The sequence below is a fragment of the Chelmon rostratus genome, chromosome 14, assembly GCF_017976325.1.
Source record: "Chelmon rostratus isolate fCheRos1 chromosome 14, fCheRos1.pri, whole genome shotgun sequence".
In the NCBI taxonomy this organism is placed as follows: Eukaryota; Metazoa; Chordata; class Actinopteri; order Chaetodontiformes; family Chaetodontidae; genus Chelmon; species Chelmon rostratus.
Window position 1 is genome coordinate 4122290 of NC_055671.1, and position 19920 is coordinate 4142209.

The 19920-nt window shown below is 43.1% G+C and overlaps 2 protein-coding genes across 5 annotated transcripts in view; one reads left to right on the forward strand and one right to left on the reverse strand.

Annotated features, from left to right (window-relative positions):
* Positions 1-388: 388 nt before the first annotated feature.
* trpv1 (transient receptor potential cation channel, subfamily V, member 1) lies at positions 389-15692 on the forward strand. 2 transcript variants are annotated; one of them, XM_041951710.1, is made up of 17 exons: positions 389-539; positions 903-1048; positions 3146-3376; positions 3556-3713; positions 3805-3957; positions 4065-4202; positions 8735-9033; positions 9199-9372; positions 9452-9607; positions 9702-9797; positions 9906-9976; positions 11599-11764; positions 11851-11917; positions 12176-12507; positions 12589-12710; positions 14120-14241; positions 14357-15690. In XM_041951710.1, exons 3-17 carry the CDS (start codon positions 3168-3170, stop codon positions 14452-14454), a joined length of 2361 nt encoding a protein of 786 aa, XP_041807644.1. In that variant the 5' UTR covers positions 389-539; positions 903-1048; positions 3146-3167; the 3' UTR covers positions 14455-15690. The 2 variants fall into 2 exon arrangements, with proteins under 2 accessions (XP_041807644.1, XP_041807645.1); XM_041951711.1 differs by lacking the exon at positions 903-1048 and having other exon boundaries at positions 14357-15692.
* fam222ba (family with sequence similarity 222 member Ba) overlaps positions 15362-19920 on the reverse strand; it is a 29652-nt gene continuing 25093 nt past the window's right edge. For 2 of the 3 annotated variants that reach the window (XM_041951713.1, XM_041951712.1), the window contains exon 3: positions 15362-19218. In XM_041951713.1, the coding sequence (XP_041807647.1) occupies positions 17435-19218 (1784 nt within the window). In that variant the 3' untranslated portion in view covers positions 15362-17434. The remainder of the gene's footprint in view (positions 19219-19920) is intronic. The other variant, XM_041951714.1, reaches the window with a different exon arrangement.

Genomic DNA, 19920 nt, shown 5'->3' on the forward strand with positions numbered 1-19920 from the left:
TCTTGAATGTGTCTGAAAGACTGTCAGTGAGTTTTAATACTATCTTGGTCTGCTTCTTAACAGAGTCACCAGGATTATGCTTTGATGGCAGTTTTGAATGGAAGACACTATCTGTCCATACAAAGGCACACATTGAAAAGTCCAGACAGACATTGGGAATGAAGCACCAGGCTGTATAATATCAAAGATAAAATTTTAGTTGGTCTGGAGCCTATTTTGGTAACTTATTACATTAATATTAACACCATCTCACATGAAGGCCTGCATGCCCTGTTTAACCGTAGAAAAAAAAAAGAGGAAGTGATATTAAGATAGGAAATCGTCACATCTCATGAACGGATCATACTCTAGCTTTGCACCCACACACCCAGTCACAGGACCACAGCTGCACTGAAAACACACACACACACACATGCGTCTAAGCAAAACTGCGAAGAGGCAGTTAAGACAGACAGGAAGCACACCAGCAACATTATGGGCTTAAGAATATTACCAACCAGTGACAGGAACACTTGAGTTTTAAGAAGAATTTCAGAGGGGTAAGTTATTCCTTTATGAGCTGTTATTTTCAGAGAGCTGTGAAATCTGAATTTTGAAGGTGGCACTGGTATTTTCTTAATTGGACTACTTAAAATCGTACATCAATTAAGTTTTCTTTTCCACGTTCCTCGACAAGCAAGTTGAACAGCTCTGTGGCTCCTTTCTCCTTAAACTTATCTGTGTCCATGTCAGATAATACACTGAAAGTGCATGCATCTGGATTCCTCTGTGGTATTTTCTGCTGAGTAGACATGATCAATACAGTATCCTTTTAAGCACTCAAGTCTCCAGTAATGTGCTCTGATATTCTCTTGAGCATGTCACATTATCTCCCTCTGGCTTCTTCATGCTAATCTCCCCAGTCTTCAGTGAGCGTGCACCCTAGGACGCAGCACAGTAAGGATTCTCTGCAGGACGCCTCGCTGTGTGCTGCTGTTTTGTTTCTGACTTGAAGATCAGATTTTTTTTAAATTAACAAGCCAATCTGGAACAAGAAGACTTCTCTCTGGTGAGTCATGTAACGCGTTGTGGTGTTGTTTAAATCAATGGACTGCTTCATGACCTGCAGAACATTTGCACACATCTAGTAGTAACATGAGCAAAATCCTCTCTGCAGTTAATTTAAAAAAACAAAAAATGTGAATATGACACCCTCTGGTGATTTGTTATCGTGTATTTAGTACATTTATTTCTTCTTTCATTAGATTTAATGAGGATGTGGAAAAGAATGTTATGGGAAGAGGGAGCAGATTTCCAGCAACAGCATTTAACAGCAACTGTGTCACTAAATTTTTATTAATAATTGTAAATCTGTACCTTGAATATTCTACTAAAAAACAGGTCATGTGTCAACATTTCCATAAATAATACAGCAGGAAATAATGACATGGTGGGGAACAGAGTGCCCCGGCACACACGGCCGAACAACAAAAAGGTTTTAAAATATTGGATTCCCAGTGTGGTCAGTGAGTTTAATCAAGTTTAATTCATCATTCACATACGTCTAAATAAGGAAGAATGCGTACATTTTTCGTTGGGATGTACTGTACGGGAAATGTGCCTTTCTAAAAATGAGATATGCATACTTCTCTGTTTTTCCATGGTTTCTGTCCTGCAGTGCTAAACATTCCTCTTGTGATGATCGCGGAGTTTCACACAGTTATGAGTCACTAATTCCCCATTGTGTGACAGAAAACAGGAACAACAGGCCACCAAGGAGTAGCTTCCCATTAAGCTTAACATGTCTTCTTTTTCATTAGCTGAAGGAATATTTTCATCTACTCACTGATTCTGTCTCTGTGTAAAGCGTGCTGTAAATGATTTGATTATTCTGCAAAGAAATGGCCAGCAGATCGAGTGTTGTGTGTACTGCTGTCATGGAAATCTTCTGCTAAATACACTCCTTTGTTAGTCTCTGTGGGTGAAACATCACATGTCTGTGCCGTTAAAGGCCAGTGAGGTGATCCCCTGTAGTAGACGTGTTTCACAGCCAGCTCATACAAACACATAGTAGCTCATGTTAAAGCACTAAATACGTCGTCCCACATTGCCTCCAGCAGTGGCCCTCGACCACTTCTGGCTTGTGATCCATGAAAACAAAGGAATGTGTGTGTGTGTGTGTGTGTGTGTGTGTCACAGAAATCTGTGTTTTTTCCTCTTGCTTACACGTTTAATAATCCTTACACCCATTGGATGGCTCCCAACCCCTAAACTGAAAACCGCTTGACTGGTCGTTATCTGATTGATGTTCCCCTCGTGAAAAAAATACATTGCAACACTAATTTCGTTCTTACTAAATAAAGTTGTATTAAGTATACCTGAGTGTGCTAAAATGGGACTATTTTAAGCATACTTAATATACTGCAAATATGCTAATGACTTTATATTTGTTCATGCTATTCTTCAATTTAAAGTACAACTGAAATACATTTATATTATAATGTAAGTTGTAGTTTGAGTGTACACTAAATCTAACATTAATAAATAATATAAATACATCTACACTGGGATACTCATGTATTTTTACATACACTTTAAATGTACTTTAAAACTAAGGATGAACAGGATGTGCTGTACATAATTGTCCTCAGATATATTATTCATTCAATGCACGTCGATGCGTGCCTGCCTTCAAGTATCTGGCACCTCTTACTCTCTGATCCTTTGAAAATTTTGGTCACTTCCTGTTTTTTTCCTGTCATTGACAGCGTGATGCAGCATTCTGGATGTTTGATCTTCAGATGATGATAAAACAAGCTTTGAAATGTGACACTTAGGAACATTGTCTGTTGTTGTGACAGGAGTGTGAAATCAGTTTATGTGTGAGACAGGCATTGTATGGACATGCTTTTGTGTATCTGTATGTGCTACACTGAAGGGCAAACAGATACAGAATACAGAGTGGCGAGTAAAAATACACTTTTGAGTATCTCATGACAGCATGAAATGTATGTACTTTTGAGTGAAGTTAATTTTAAGTGCACTATTGTACTAGTAGTGTTTTAACACACTTACTGAAAATATACTACAAAGTATTCGACAGCAATTTTGCACTTTAAATGTTTTACTCACTCTCTTGAGACACTTGTGCTGTATTTCTCTGCAGACCATTAGAGCAAGAGGTGAGGATGAAGAAGTCGGACATGTTTGGCTTCTCTCTGGAGACAGACGACAGGACGGAGGAGGAGAGATCGCGGCAGAAAGCTGCAAAGAAGGAAGGGCTGGTTTCTGCCCTGGGTTTGGGCAAGGAGTCGCCCGCGGCTCCAATGGACACCGATTACCAGGAGGAAATAGAGGAAGCCAAGCCTAAAATCAGATTCAATCTCAACTTTGACAAGTGAGCCTCTCCGTGCACAGATAATATGATTTCTACCTTTCTTAATCCTCATCATACCACAGGTGCTGTGAATCATCAAGCCCCACACTGTTGATTAATCCGGAGAGTGAAGCTGCTTGACCTTTTGACCCACGTAATAATTTGTAACCCGTCACCTGTAAAATCTTTTCTGTTTGCAGAGGGATTCGAGGTGAGGCAGAGCACAGCAGCAAGAGAGACAGCAAGACGTTTCACATCGACAGGCTGTTTGAAGCGGTGGCCAGCGGGGACGTCAGTAAGCTGAGCGGCCTGCATCATTACCTGCACCAGAACATGAAGAAACTCTCTGACTCTTTGTGTGAGTGTGACACCCAACATGCAACAGCTGCACCAAATAGTAAGCTGTTGTCCTGTGTGTTAGTTCCCTGAATGTGCGTTCACGCCCGCAGATAAGTCCTATGGTAAAACCGCCCTGATGAAGGCTCTGCTGCACCTCAAAGACGGCAAGAACGACACTGTGGAAGTATTAATCGACATTTCGGAGAAGATGGGCGACGTTAAGGAGTTTGTGAATTCGGCCTACACTAACAGCTACTACAAAGGTAAACTGTGCACGAGGCAGAATAAACTCTTCCAACAGCCTCTTTCATCAAACACAGATGATGGACCGACTGCTTGTCTGATGTATATTGACGTGTGACTCCGGCAGGCCAGACGGCTCTCCATATAGCCATCGAGAGGAGGAGTCTTCCCTACGTGAAGCTGCTGGTCAGTAAGGAAGCAGATGTTCACGCCAAAGCCTGTGGAATATTCTTCCAGCCACATGACGGGCCCAATTTCTACTTTGGTGAGTCCACGCTGCTGCAGGGAGGAGCGCCCTCCTCTGGAGCCTCACGCACAGATCACCGACTCACGAGATGAGTCACATTTACCACTTCATTACTGAGTGAGAGGCTTCCCTCCATTTTCACAGCACCTTACTTGTTTTGTTGTGGCAAAAGCTCAGTCAGTACATACAATAGTAAGCTACTGTGAATGAACATTTGTGTGTACTACCTGACACATGATCCCTCTTAAACATCACACTCATATAGGGTAACATGATCTTATGCCATTTGCTGGACTGTTTTGCAGTTTTTCCAGAGTCGAGTAGAGGGTCCAAAGAAAATGGGAGTGATGTTTATCAGCCAGGTCCTGCCGGGCAGTGGTGTGATGATGATGTAGGAAGAACTCTGCTGATACAAGCTTGAGCTGAAGAGACGTTTATTAACAAGCAGTATCAGATCAGATGCCGGCCATCTGAGAGAGCTTCAGGGTCAGATCAGAAGACTCTGCCCTTAACATACAGACAACACAATATATGGCATGATGCTATGTCTTACTCCACCCATACCTTTCCTAACTCAAAAACCAGATCATATTTTAAGAATTATCTAACTGAGAGGTGTTTTCCTCTGCTGTTACCAATAATATGTGTTGACCTATGTCCATCCTCAGGGAGGGTTGATGTCCAGATAGGTCCCTATGTTTTTACCACCACATCTGGCCTCCCTCTTACTGATCTGACCCTGCGTGGCCTCACATACCACAACTAAGAGTGGTCAACATTTTAGACCTCAGTTTACCTCTGATCATGCTTACTCTAACATATATTTGATATTTGATTCATCTTATCATATACCTCAGTTCTCCCCTTTGGGACGTCTCAGAGTCCCGACAAAAACAGTGACAAATACATGGTTTCTGTTATTGGTTAAACACACTTGCTTCCTCTTTAACCCATCATATATATTATTTCAAAATCCCATTTTAAAGTCTTCATTTGTGGGATCAACTAATAACTAAGTTCCTTTTCCTTTTAAGTCCTAAATGCACGTTGTTTTAGACTATTTTAGACTAGATAAACTAATCCTATACTAATTAGGTTCTGATTCAGCTACTCTTAGCCTCACCTGCAGATCTCCTTGCAGCCACACTCTCTTCCAGCAAAACACTGAAAAATACACGTCATCCTATGGATTTAATCACTGAACTCAACAACTTATGACTCTGCAGGAGTAAGGAAGGAAGGATATAGGAAACCTGTTACCTCCCAGTCAGAAAACCCACCCCTCCTAAAAGGTGGGAAAAAGACCAGGAGGCCTTATTAAGTCCAAAACAGAAACCTCACCCTCAAGCCAATCAGGACAAAGAAACTCCAATAAAATTAACAATTACCAAACACTTACTAATTTGATGACCCTATGCCAATCGGTCATTCAACTTCACTACTGTCCACTATTAGAGTATCATACGCTTACATATTACTCATGCAGGGATAAAGAACTAAACTTGAGTGTTATCTTTCCCATATAACAAAAGATTACAAAATATCCAAAACATAAATGTTCACAGGTTATAAATACATAGAAAATGTCAAAATAAATCCACTGTGTGCATCCACCATAACACAGCATCTAACAATGTTATCCAAAATGTCCAAAAAATCTTCAGCAGCATTGCCTCCTAGTGTAATTTACTGTCCATGATATCCTGAAACAGGATATACAACTATTGCAATGTCCTTTTGTTCAGGCCTCACCGTCCATTTTCACCATCCCTGTGTGAGAGTCCATTTAGAAGACAGGGGTCCCTGAACATCCAATCACTCTCAGCTTGGTCTCCATAATGTTGTCCTGGGCAGTTAGAAAACACCAACCAGTATCTTGCACAAACATCAGATACAATGCAATTCACTGTATCTAAACATCTTCTGTTATTCTGTGATAGATCAGATATGTCCAAAGTCCAACTCTAGAATCAACTATATGTACAACTTATCAAATGACACTCAGAATCAGAATTCCTTTTATCATCATGGTCCCAATCAGACTTTGAACACCTCTGTTCCAGGCAACACTGCTGTGTGTGTGAAATCACTCATCCCTCTGTGGTTACACAGTTACATAGTAAATATGCTACAATATAACCAAATCAGATAAACTAGTGCACACAAAATATTCAAATCAATAAAGAAATGACAATAAAAATATTAAAACATCATCAAAACAGATGATCAAACCATGGTGAAGTTAGACATCCAGAATAGATACTTCTCAATCATTCTATTTAGTAAAGGCATCTGAACCTGTTCTCCTGGCATCGAAACTCCAACCCATCTCAATATCATGGCTTTTGCAAAGGTTAGCAAAAACAGAACATGACACACAACAAAAGAATAACTGCCACCAAAATTTGAACTAACACAGCTCCCATTGGCCCTAATTTGTCTTGCAACAAAGAAATAGCTAACCATCCAGCTCCTTCTGACGAACCGAATGCATCCCTTATGAGTCCTAGTGCATCTATTACACTAGTCATGTTATCAGAACTGTCGGGAATCAAAGTATAACAAGCATCTCCCGTTAGATTTAAAGCCACACATAAACCACCTTGTATGGCTAAAATATAATCAAGAACCATGTCATGCTTCAACAATGTCAGTCTGTGACTCCATTGAGTATCTGACAAATGCTCAAACCCTCTAATGGGCTCATTCACAAAACCTTGTAGTGTGTAGGTAATCTTGTCAATATGATCAGCCAAAAATGTCACTACATACATGGAAATGTTCCAATTCCCCTTTTTTCTCCGAGACTTATCCTCCAATGGTAGTCCTCCAGATTATGAAGCCAATTCTCCTTTCTTTCTACTTCCAGGGGCACCATTAGATTTATTCCCCTTAGGCCCATGTCCCTTTTGAATAGCTAAAACCGCATATGGGAGTTTCAATTGTGCCATATAACAGCATCCTATCCACCCATTTGGTAAATATATGTATGCCTTATTATTACAAATCCAGCAAATATCTTGGAAATTTCCTATTGTCACATTACCCTGCAAAGTCTGATTTCACACAGTCAAAGTTCTGCTCTGTTTATGATGTGGAGCATGAAAAGTTACTGTATACAAATCATCAATTGCTCTATGACTACGTTAACCAAAATGCATTTTTTATCTATCACAATCTGATATGTCATAAACATTCCCGGGCCATTTTGCGTATGACTTGAACAAAAACAATCCTCAGCCCTTACAGGTTTAACCTCCATTGCATCTGGAACTGCTGTCATCACATTTGCATGCTGATCGAGTAGGTTCAAATACGGCAACTCCATTAACCAAGAACAATCAAACCTAGGTTTAAACAGATGCGATGACAAAGCCATGACCCTATCGTTTGCTGAATTTTGCTGACACAACAGCCATGACAATGCATAATATTGGCGGATGGTAGCCAGTGGTTGTGGTACCACGTCTAAAATTGAGGGCCATGTTTCCGGTGCTGGAACTCTCAGTACACATGGACACTTCAATTTCCTAACTGATCTTACAGAATGCGTTAACTGCTGAAACCACATGGGTCTGGAATTTGTAACACAGTGGAGTCAAATCCAAATGCCTTCCATTGAGCTTCCTGCTTTTGCAACACATGATACACGGTTGTACAGTTGTAATTTATTGCTCCGTTTGTTCTTATTTGCACCCTCATTGTTCCTGTTGTTCTTATTTGCACCTCCATTTCCATTTCCACAAGGGGGGGCTGGGGGGGGGGGTGCAAACAGCATGTGTTCTGAAGAGCTTCTGTAAGAGTGAATTTCTCCATTGTGAGATTAATAAAGTTTTATCTAATCTAATCTAATTATAGTGTTCAGTACAATCATCTTGAACCCAATTAATATAAGAAAAGTCATCTTCCATTTTTGACATAGTCAACTTAATTGTTGTGCTGCTGTGACCGATTTCTGGCTGAGTAGCTCTACCAAAGGAATATAATGGGTATTTGATGCAAAAGCAGAAACACCACACAGAGTGTAAGTATAATACTTCGACAAAGAACGAAGAATCAATTAAAAAGTTTGACTTTCAGGTTTAAATGTTCTCCAGAAAATCGCTGAACAAATTTTAATACCTTTATCTCAACTTACATCAAATTAGACCATGTTCAAATAATCTGGGTCCAATTTCTTCTACCTACACTAAACATAAATCCAACTTTCACGCAGCGGCTGAAACTTAAGGTCCAGCCCCCTCCCCACCCCAGTTATTTTTGCACAGCTGCTAAACTGCATGGCTGTATGTTCACTTCAAAAAGAGAAACTGTCAGCCTTAAACAGATGAAAGTGAAACAATCTTCTGGTGTGAAACTTCAAAGACCTTAAAGGTATGAATTTGCTGCTCTCAGTCTTAAAGCTCTGCTGTGAGAGGACATGTTTGTACTTTGATGGACTGAATGCAGATACAAGTTAAACATTAAGACAGAGATGCATTTAAATCAGTTAAACAGTAAAAAAAAGTAAATGTAAATTCTGTGTGTGTGTGTGTGTGTGTTGTCCTCAGGTGAGCTGCCTCTGTCTCTGGCAGCCTGCACCAACCAGCCCGACATTGTGGACTTCCTCATGGAGAACGACTACCAACGAGTGGACGCGAGGCTGACGGACTCTCAGGGCAACACGGTGCTGCACGCCCTGGTGGTGGTGGCTGACAACTCCGCGCATAACACAGAGTTTGTCACCAACATGTACGACCGCATCCTCAAGACCGCCGCCCGACTGCACCCCAAGCTGAAGCTGGAGGACATCGAGAACAACAAGCGGCTGACGCCTCTCAAGATGGCTGCCAAGACTGGCAAGATTGGGGTGAATGCTAGAAGCTGATGTAAAGATTACTGCAGAGATACTAAGGGGGGCCCCCAGCTCCCCTGACCACAGTAGCATTTTGGTGGGCCCTGTGAGTTCCTGCACTGTATTACCTGGATGATACCAGACATATTTTGCTCTGACTTTGCCTCCATCTGTCTGCAGATTTTTTCACACATCCTGAAACGGGAATTCCAAGAGAGTCACACCAAACTGTCCCGTAAATTCACTGAGTGGGTTTACGGACCCATCACCTGCTCCCTGTACGACCTGGCCTCTGTGGACTCCTACGAGGACAACTCGGTGCTGGAGATCCTGGTCTACGGCAGTGACATACCTGTGAGTCCCAGCACTGTAAGCCCACTCAGAGTTATGTCACTGTGCACTCCAACATGTGTCTCCTGCCTTCTCCTCGCAGAACCGCCACGAGATGCTCCACACGGAGCCTCTGAGCCGGCTGCTGGACTCCAAGTGGAAGACGTTTGCAGGTCGAATGTTTTTTTTCAACTTCCTGGTCTACCTCCTGTACCTGATCATGTTCACTGCTGTAGCCTACAACAAGCAGGATGGAGAGGTGAGCTGGCTGCTACGAACTGTGTCCCTGATCCGTGTAACCGTCCCAGATAGACCCGTGCTGATGTTGTTTATGCTTCTTCTCTGCCCCACAGCCACCGTTTGCCCTCCAACATACCACAATGGGTTACCTGTATGTTTCAGGCCAGCTTCTGACTGTGCTGGCAAACTGCTATTTCTTTTTCATAGGGGTATGTAGGTGCTCTTGTGTCTTTGATTAAAATCCAGCGGTTCATATCACCACCTTGTGGAAGTTGTGTTTCAGTGCAATTTATCTAAATCCTGATCTAAATGCCTAGATACTCGACATGAAGAGGAAACGGCCGAAGCTGAAGACGCTGCTGATTGATGGATATTATGAGATTCTTTTGTAAGTAGTAATACTTCTGTCAAAATTAAAGGTTCACTGTGGAGATTTCTTGTAAACAAACATGTTTACACCCAGTGTTTTTCACCCAAATGCATTGTTTGCTGGTGACATTTGCAAAGCTGATGATTTTTTTTTTTTTATTTAAGTCATGCATGTTTAAATCTACGTTCACTCTTCTCTGTCTTTGTCAACATCTTAGTAGTAATTCTTTGCACATTATTACTATTATCGTCAATCAGTGGAGCAGTGGCAGGAATATGTACTGCAACTTAGACTTAAACTGCTGTCTGTTCTAACATCAACTAGCAAAGCGAGTAACTGAACCCCCAGCTAAAAGCAGCATTTCACTGCGCCCTCTCATTTAAAGGGTTGACTCTGTTTCACAGGGGTGTGGTCAGAAATGTTCAGTGGGTAGTTTAGCTTTCTTTACATGTTCCTCACTCGCTGGGAAGTTGCATTAATCTGAAAAACTGGGTAAAAGTTTTGTGACATCAAAAGTCAGGTTTTCATACAGTGTCTATAGAAAGTATTCAGCCAGTCACAGAACAACATAAAGATTAATACAATACAAACTCCAAATAAGAAGAAATGCAATAAAATGAGGGAAAAAGGAAAAAACAGGGATTGAAAAAGAGGAAAACAAGCCCAACCAGTTCCACCTATTTTTCTTTTTCCTATTATTCATCAAAACTTGAACAGTCACAGTCTATGATTTAACTAAATTGATTAAAGAGTTTTTTTTAGGTGCAGCTGAGCCAGAGAAAATGTCCTTTATTTGATATCTTGACAGATGAGGGAGTCACCCCTCATTCCACAGCTTGAAAGACATGTATGTGAAGCCCTATAATATCTAATAGTATTTTGGTCACTTGACAGCAAAAATAATGAAAGTGGGACACTAAAAAGAGCGCATTGATAGATGTGCCAGTGTATGTTGATTACAAAGGGAGCAAATTGGAAGCATCTTTAACTGACAGCTCCTCTGAGTTGATTGATAGTGATCATTTATACTGCAGAGGCTGTTCATTTGAACTGATATATATATACTATTTCTCTTTTGTTTTGTTGTTTTTTTTTCAGTCCTGTTTTGCAGTGTTTTGCTGTGAGTGTTCCTTTGTCTTTCTGCTGCAGCTTTTGACAGAGTACTGACTCACCAAAAGTGTGACCAGAAACCCCATGACTGCACACACGGCATCTCCATTTAACTCATGTCGTGACTTCTAAAAGCACCTGCGATAATTCAAATGTGTCCTGTCAAAGGGGTGAATACTTCTACAAGCAAGTACTTTGTACTTGTAATTGATTTAGATCTCTTTGGTGAGATCTCGTTTCATTTTGGCATTAAAAGGCCATTTCCTGTTCATAATTTAAAAAACTGATTTTTAAACACACTCTCTGGTGGTCGATCTCTTAATTAACTCCTGGGAGTGACCGGAGTCATGAAACAGCTTCAGATGATCTGGGGATGAATTCTTCTTGTGTAATTTTGATTTTGTAGACATGCTACATAGCAAAATACCAGTCAAACCCCACTCTAGCCTTCTGCTTTACTGACACACCTGCATTGCTATTTCCAATCATAAAGCTGTGCAGGATCACAGTGGTTCCTCTGCTGTTGATAGTTTATTCCAGGGAGTCCTCTTCCTGGTCTCTGCCGGGCTGTATCTGAGCGGGCGGCAGGAGTATCTGGGCTTCATGGTGCTGTCTCTCGCTCTCAGCTGGGTGAACCTGCTCTACTTCTCCAGGGGCGACATACACATGGGCATCTACAGCGTCATGATACAAAAGGTATTCCACACAGGTCACACCACACCACAGCCAGCATCACAGTGAACAAGCTGAGCCCTGAATCCTGTTGTCTTTCTTCTTTGTAGATGATCCTCAGTGATATCCTGCGCTTTCTTTTTGTCTACGTCGTCTTCCTCTTTGGATTTTCAGCAGGTATGTCTCCTCTGTAAATGGAAAGATCCATTCAAAAAACACATCTGCATCTCTTCAAAAAGACACGGTATTATTGTGAAGATTTCTGCTTAGCCTTTATTGATCTTAAAAGTAGCACCATGACCATATATTTAAGATCTACTACTTGCCTTAACAAATAAAGGTCATTTTGAGATATAAACGTTACACTGATACTGTAAATATACCATGAAAAGGAGGATGTGCTGTCTGTAATCTGCTTCCTATCTCCTGTCACAGCGGTGGTCACCCTGCTCATTGAGCCTCCTGTGAGAAACACCTCTACAAGTCAGGAGAGGGGGCGCTTCTTTGTTCCTCAGGCCCCCGGCGAGGAGTGCGTAAAACCCACGTACAGAAACATCTCCTACACCACGCTGCAGCTCTTCAAGTTCACCATCGGCATGGGCGACATGGAATTCACGGAGCACTACCAGTACAAGGAGGTTTTCTACATACTCCTCATCGGCTACATCATTCTCACCTACATCCTGCTTCTCAACATGCTCATCGCCCTCATGAACCGCACCGTGGAGAAGACAGCCACGGAGAGCACCGGCATCTGGAAGCTCCAGGTGAAGCGAAGGGCACCGTGGTTCAGGGAGTGTCTGTTCTAGCCGGTCGTGGTTTGACGAAATGCTTGTGACTGTTTTCAGAGGGCTATCACTATCCTGGACATGGAGAAAAGGCTGCCATGCTGTCTGAGGACGAGGCTTCGCTGTGGGGTGGAGAAAAACCTCGGCACTGCTTCTGAGGATGGCCGTCGCTGGTGTTTCAGGTCTGCCTCTCAGTTCAATCAGTGTGACATGCTGTGAAAGGCACCATCAATAGCTGCAGATAAGGACCCAAAAGCCCATCACTGTATGTCAGTGAGCAATGTGATTATTTGTGATTGGGGTTTTTTTTGTGATATGCTCCACTAAAGAACATATAAACTGCATTTTTAGCCACAATCAGCCACAGCTGTAGGGGTGGCGGTGTTAGTCTGCTAGTCCACCACTGTGGTCCAAACTGAAATGTCTCAGCTACAGGATGGATTTACATGAATTTTGGTCCATTTTGGTTCATGTTCCCCTCCGGACAGGACATCTTTATACATAGTGGTTGTTACAGTAACAACCACTGTGTTTAAAGATGTCCTGTGGGATTTCCTTGTAAACAACAAAAGTTGTGTTTACATCCAACTCACTAAAAAGCATTGTGTGTATTCTAGAGGTCAAACAAATATGTTATAACCACCTCCTTCCTCACAAAACATTTGCAACACTGTTTTTTTATGTATTTGAAATCCAGCATGCATGTTTATTTGAAGCAGTCTTCATCCCTGTCTTTACTGACACTCTGCAGGATATGCTGGCATGTTACCGCCACACGTAGATCAGTGGAACAGTGTGAAACCATTGGCAGGAGTGTGCGCTGTGTAACGCAGCTCTGCAGCTCTTATAGAGGTCAAAACCTCTACAGGAAAACTTTGAGTAGCCTCACAGATCAGCTACATTTGCAAAATATAGTGAAGCTGGAATGTGCACTGTGCCTGATCTGTCCTTAAAGGCAATGCAACACATGCTCAGTGCTCAGGGCGCCCTCACAGAATAATCCAGCCCAAGATAAGAACTGTAGAAAAGAGCATGTTTGCTATGCCTGTGGTGGTTGAATAAGTTCCCAGCAGTTATTAGTAAGCGGCAGAGGCATATTTTGTGACTGACACTACATAATACATGTGTGTCCATAATGTAAGTCTTGGTGGGTTTGTATCAGGTTTCCTGGTGATAGGAAAGATGCTGTGAGAGCTACAGAACTGAAGATCATCTGACCTTTTTTTTTTTTGACTGCTATCTTCAGTTCTTGGATTTGGCTGTGAGACAGGGTTTGCTATGTTACAGAGTTTCCTTTTTCTTTTACGTGTCAATTTTTAACATCGAGGAGTAAAAATCCCTTGTGCCCGAACTGTTCCACCTCTACAGGCCGATCCTCTGAGAAGCAAAATAGACCACGTTTAGCAAATAATGTTAACAGAGCAGAAACAAAGGTTTTAGGCCTGAAGATTTACCAAAAGACGCAGCTGTGTGAGCGGGATCGATTGATGGGCAGTGCACTGTGCTCTTCACTAATTTGCCTTCTCTGACAGCTGATTGATGCGTCACACAGCAGACAGTAATTGGAGCATGTGTCCTCTTGTTGTCTCAGAGTGGAGGAAGTCAACTGGAACAAATGGAACATCAACCTGGGCAAAATCGATGAGGATCCCGGGTGCTGGGAACGTGCCCAACAGCCTGCCTCAGAAACCACGCCGAACAGACTGAACAGAGGTGCAGAAGCATGAATGCACACTCCAAGTTTCTATGTTAGAAAATGCTTTTTAGGCATTTCTCTCTGACAGGGAAGTAATCCGTGTCTAGTAACATTTTCCCTCTTTATCCACAGGGAGGAGCTGGAGAGGCTTATTCACAGAGAGCAGAAGGCGCGGGTGGCAGACATATCAGTCCACAGAGATGAATCCTCTGAGCAACACGCCAGTCTAAAAGACAACAGAGAGCTTCACTGTGGCTGCTCAGCCTGAGTGACCTGAGCAACGAGGCATTCAATCCTAAAGACAGTATTCAATTTCAGTTCCCCTAGAAATTCAACTGCCAAATGTGTGAAGTGCCTCTCTGACTGATAGTCCAGTGTCAGCTGGATTTTAAACATAGTCTTTGAGGAAATATTTCATATATTTACATATTGTAGATATGTGGTTGTCTGACTGACATAATGGTATCTAAAAAGTCAAATTTAACTGTGCTGTTTAACTGCCAATGAAATCATCCATTTGAAATACATTAAACATGAATCCAAAGGCTTCTGCACATGCTGTTTCTGTTTCCACCACCTGAACAGGATCCACATCCTCTCTGCTCAAAGGCCATAACCCGCTGGCACCTCTGGCATCGCTCAGAATCCTTCATGGAGTAATACTGATCACTAAGGTGCTGATCCTGCCCCCCTGCTGTGTGCCCTTTATACAAGTCCCATTTTCATCACAGCCAGACAAGATAAATCTTCTGCAGCCAGATAGTCCTGCGGATTTCACAGCTGGCTTTGTCTACTCCACTTCCTGTTTGCATTTAGCAGAGGGAGGCATGAAAAAGGGCATGAAAGCTCAGAAATTGGTGCAGCAATGACCACCTATAGCACTAGCTGTCGCAGTTACAAATTACGTGTAGTTTAGATGGGCCCTCTGAGATGGTCAGCCACTTGTGAGGCTGATTATGTAAGAAGCAAATCTGTGATCAGTAGCATACCTGAGCTGTCAGACAGGATGACAGCAGTTGAGTATCTCTCCAAGACCGAGCTCGTGCAGAATGAAGAGGGCAGGAGAAAACTGCACACCTGTTATCACAGTCAGTTGAAATTAATGTTGCACATAATCCAAACAACAGTTCAGACTCATTTCAAAGCATAAATTAGAACTTTATTTTATTATTACAATATTACAAAAAGAGTAGCACAACTCTCACGCTCTTGCCTCTTATCTGTCGTACAGAATGACACAAAAGAAAGGCTTATGGACCGTCTTCCATTTCACAGCAATAGTACAAGAAACAAAGAAGAAAATAAAATTTAAATAACAAGCAAATCAAGTATTATAAATAGTCACAACTGCAAACTGAAGCTTTGAAACTTGGAAAAAAATGTTACAGCTCAGTAACTACACATTGCTAAAATATATAATTACAAAATATTACTCCTTTTCTTGCTTTCCATAATAAAGAACCTCTAAGGAATTGCTCTGTCTATTCAACAAAACTTCATTAAAATAAAAAGACCAGAAAAAAAAGAAGCCAAAAATTGCTGTTTCTGTATCCTCACCGTCTTCTTTCTCTGTATTATTTGGGGTTTTCATTAAAACCATGCTCGTTTTCAAGGGAAGTCCAAGGACCAAACACTTAAGGCTTTTTAAGGGCTGTTAGGGAGTTAGGTGAACAAAACATGGGCGTCATTGTGTTTATACACAACACACACACACACACGCACGCGCGCACACACACATGCACGCACGCACGCACACGCACACCCTTAAGTCCACTCACATCAGCAGGCAACACTCACACACAATCATTAAACTTCAAAGTTACAGTAGTCTAGTAGGTAAGCCAGTGTACAATAAAATAAACAATGCATTTGCTGTTTCACTTTAAACTTAAAGGTCAGTTTTGTTTACGTCCAAGTGATCTTGCAAGTGATCAATTTGGTCTTTTCAAGCAGACTTCACATCAGAATCAGTAGCAACTACACATAACTTAATTCAATTAAGTTCCTGCTGTCAGGATCAAAACTCTGGTTAGGCTCGTAGTTCAGTTCTACATGACATTAGTAACACTATTATTTCTTCTACTCCAGAGTTTTGTCCTCATGACTAACTATCCCCCTCAATACCTGCAAAACAAATAATCTCAACATTCAAGTAATACATTTGTCATAGTTACAAAAACGATCTGAAAAGGAAACAAACATAAAATGGCACATCCTCATAACAGTGTGTCCTTGTTAACCTGACTTTGGCCATTTCAAGGTATCAGAGATCGTCTTTCGTGACTTTTTCTGCACTAAACATTTCACAATCTTGTTGCCAAACCTTCCTGGCATTAATAAGAAGTTTTTTTTTTTAACACCTGAATTCATTGCAGCATTTTCAGCAGGACAGAGCATCGGCTTTTCAACATTATTTGTTCCCTGCTGGATCTTTACTATGTACAAACAACCTGATTACATGCTTCCTTAACTGACAGAGAGGAATCAATCTTGAATATTCCTACTATACAAATAAATACTTACATTTAAAAAGAATAAAAGCTCTGTGTACATGTGCATACAGCAAGCTTTTCCAGCTGTACTTTGTAGTCTCCAGTGTCGGATGGCTGTGCACTGACACAAGATCGTTACTCTCTCTTCTGTCCTCAAATGATTGTGTTTAATCTCGAAGTTACTATGAGATTTGAGCGTTAACACCGAAATGAATACTAGGTAACTAATGAAACTAGTCGTAGCCGAAAAATTCCTGACATGACCCTGTAAAAAAAAAACATCCATCAGCAGATGTTGCTATTTTCAGTGAGGATCTGTTTTTCTTCTTTTTTACATGCATAAGAAAACTTAACCAATAGTTCTGAAGTAGAAATAACACAGGATCTGTTAAGATCCAGGCACACAGATAGTACAATAGAGGAAGGTGGGAATGACACACACAGTACAGATGTGTATACACACACACATGAAAAAGTTCCCTAAAGTGCCAGGTAAAAGCACTCATTAACAAAAAATAAAAGCAGCAATTGATCACTTGCAAGATTTATCAAAAAAGAACAAAAAAAAAACTACTGTTCTTCATTAAATATATTAATTTACCCTCTTTAACATTAGCGATCATTTGTTTAAGCTCTCAATTTAGTTTTATTCATGTGTTTCCTCTCTTAAGACTAAACAAATGGGTTTTGATAACTGTTGTGTAGACAAGGCCATAGCTTATCTGTACCCTGGGTGCTGGATGAGAGCGGTTCTGCCATCCCCAACCTCTGGACCTACCCTGCTCAGAGGAGGCCTGTGCATCTTGCCCATCAACCCTAGATTCTGATCACGGAAATAGGGCGTCTGGAAGTCCCCACCCAAGTAATCTGCCGTTTGCATCAGATTAGTCTGGGAGGAGGAGGAGGTGGAGGAGCTCGTTCCTAGCCTATAATGGGGGGCCCCAGGGGGCCCACAGTCTAACGTGGTGCACCCCCCTGGGCCCGCACCGTGGAATGGCATGGCTATGTCCTGAGACCCGGAGCTGTCACTGTTGGGTGTGGGTAGGATGCTGCTGTTCCAAAAGTGGGACTGGAAGTAGTGACCATTAGTGTAGTGGGCCATGGGACCCGGCATGCCGTTGTTGTTGACAGGGGGAGAGGGGGTGGGCCTCTCCACAGGAGGTTTCAGAGTGTAAGGCTGACCCACACACACCTCTGCAGGGTAGCCCATGCCCTTAAAATGGAAGGCGGGGTCCCTGGAAGGCTGCTTGCAGAGGTGGGTCCCACCGTTCTGAATGTGGGGTACATGAGCCAACTGGTGTTGATTCCAGGAGCGCATCTTCTGATGCTGTGTGTTATGTTGTAGCTGTTGTTGCTGCTGATTCTGTTGTGGATGCAGATGCTGCAGGTGGTGCTGCTGCTTGAGATCAGTGTGGTTGGAAGGCAAGTGGTTCATAGCAGCCACGCTTGATGGTGGGTGAGCTCCCACCAGGGTGGTGGCTTTCTCTTGAGGGCCAATAATGCAGTTGGGTGGGGGGAAGCCAGGGGTGGCAGGGTTGCTGTGCATGGACACCCTGGAGCAGGCGCTGATAAGCAGGTTACGACTGATGGGGCTGGGGTTAGCGATCTGGCCCTCGCACATGGAGGTGGCTCCTGCACCTTGGGCCCGAGCTTGGCAGAACTGGTTGATCTGATGCACAATGGTGCTCAGGTCGGCCTGGCGGCCGTGGTGCAGCCCGGCAGCCATGGAGAGGGGAATGGTTGAGGTAGAGACGGTAACATTAGGCGGAGCGTCGCCATCTGGCAGCTTTCTGCTCCCCTGCAGGCCAGGTGGCGGCTGCTGCTGAAGGTGCTGCTGCTGAAGCATGACGGTAGGGGGCCCCTGTGGGTGACCAAGAGCTGGGTGCTGAGACAGAGTCTGGAGTCTGGGCGGGCCCTGAGGGTGCTGGGCCATGGGGGGATGGTGTCTGAGGCTCTGGGTGTGACCCTGCTGCTGAGGGAGGGGCATCTGTATTGTCTGAGGCGGGTCCTGTGGTTGAAGGGGTAAGCTCTGCTGGAGACGGGGAAGGTTCGGCAGAGGTGGGTGGTGGTTTAAAGTGCTGGTCGAAGCCACTTGGTAGGGTCTGGTGGGAGGGTTCATGATGACTTCAGGGTGCAAGCGAGCCCGGCTGCCATCAAAATCTTTCAGGATGCCTTTGACTGTGGGCACCTTGACGATGGCGAGGAGGCCTGTCTTGGCACTGGCCTGAGAGGAAGGGTAAGGGCTGTAGCGCTGGCCTGACGTATCCAGCCCGTTGACTGTACGCCGCACGTGGTTTCGCTGGGGGACCTTGACGCTGTTGGGGAAGATCTTGATGGTCAGGGGGTTGTTGGCAACTTTCTTAGCATATGCATCCAATTCTGCAGGGGTTGGAAACGGAGCGGATCTCATCCTTTGTGTGGTGTCCCCTAGGGTGGAGGACAGGACAGGACAGGTCAGAGGTGACACAGAGAAAAAGCAAGAAGAGACAGAATTTGGGGGGGCTGAAGAGAGCGGGGAGAGAGGCACAATAAGACAGACAAACTCAAGCCAGGAAGAAGTGAGTATGGCACAAAAGAGCACATCAGTTGTAATCTGAGGAGCTGAGAGGAGCCTGACTTGGAAAGGGTCTCATATTCCGTACCTTGCTGTTTTTCTCCTAAAACCCTCACAGCTTCCATCTCCCGAGGACAAAGACATTTCCAATCTCATTCTCAGCTGAATTATTGAGGCCGACAAATTCCCAGTCTAAAATCCAATTTTGCGGTGGGGTCTGCGACTTTGAGGTCAGGAGCTTTTAGTGGCCTTAATTGACGTAGCATCCGGGCAAACAATAAGAATGCATCAGAGGTGGGGGGGTGCAGGGCTGCTTGCTACTGAATCACAAACTAAACAAAGAATAAGCAAGGCAGTGATGGTCCCCTGTGGCTGCTTTACGGGGAAGGGAAGAAGGAGATAGATGCAGAGAGCAGAGCTCCATGACAGCAGACAAGTAATCAGACACAGCAGCGGCGTCTCTGATCTGCGGGAACACCTCCCAGGCCTCAGCTCGCAGACATTTGTTACACCTGCTAAGCACCGTGGCTAAATTTAACAATGCCGGAGTGACAATGTGAACATGATTATGTGTTTGTGCATGTGTGAGCGTGAGGGTGTGTTTCATTTATGAGCCTGTTCAAAATGTGCGGCAGGATCACGCAGGTGTC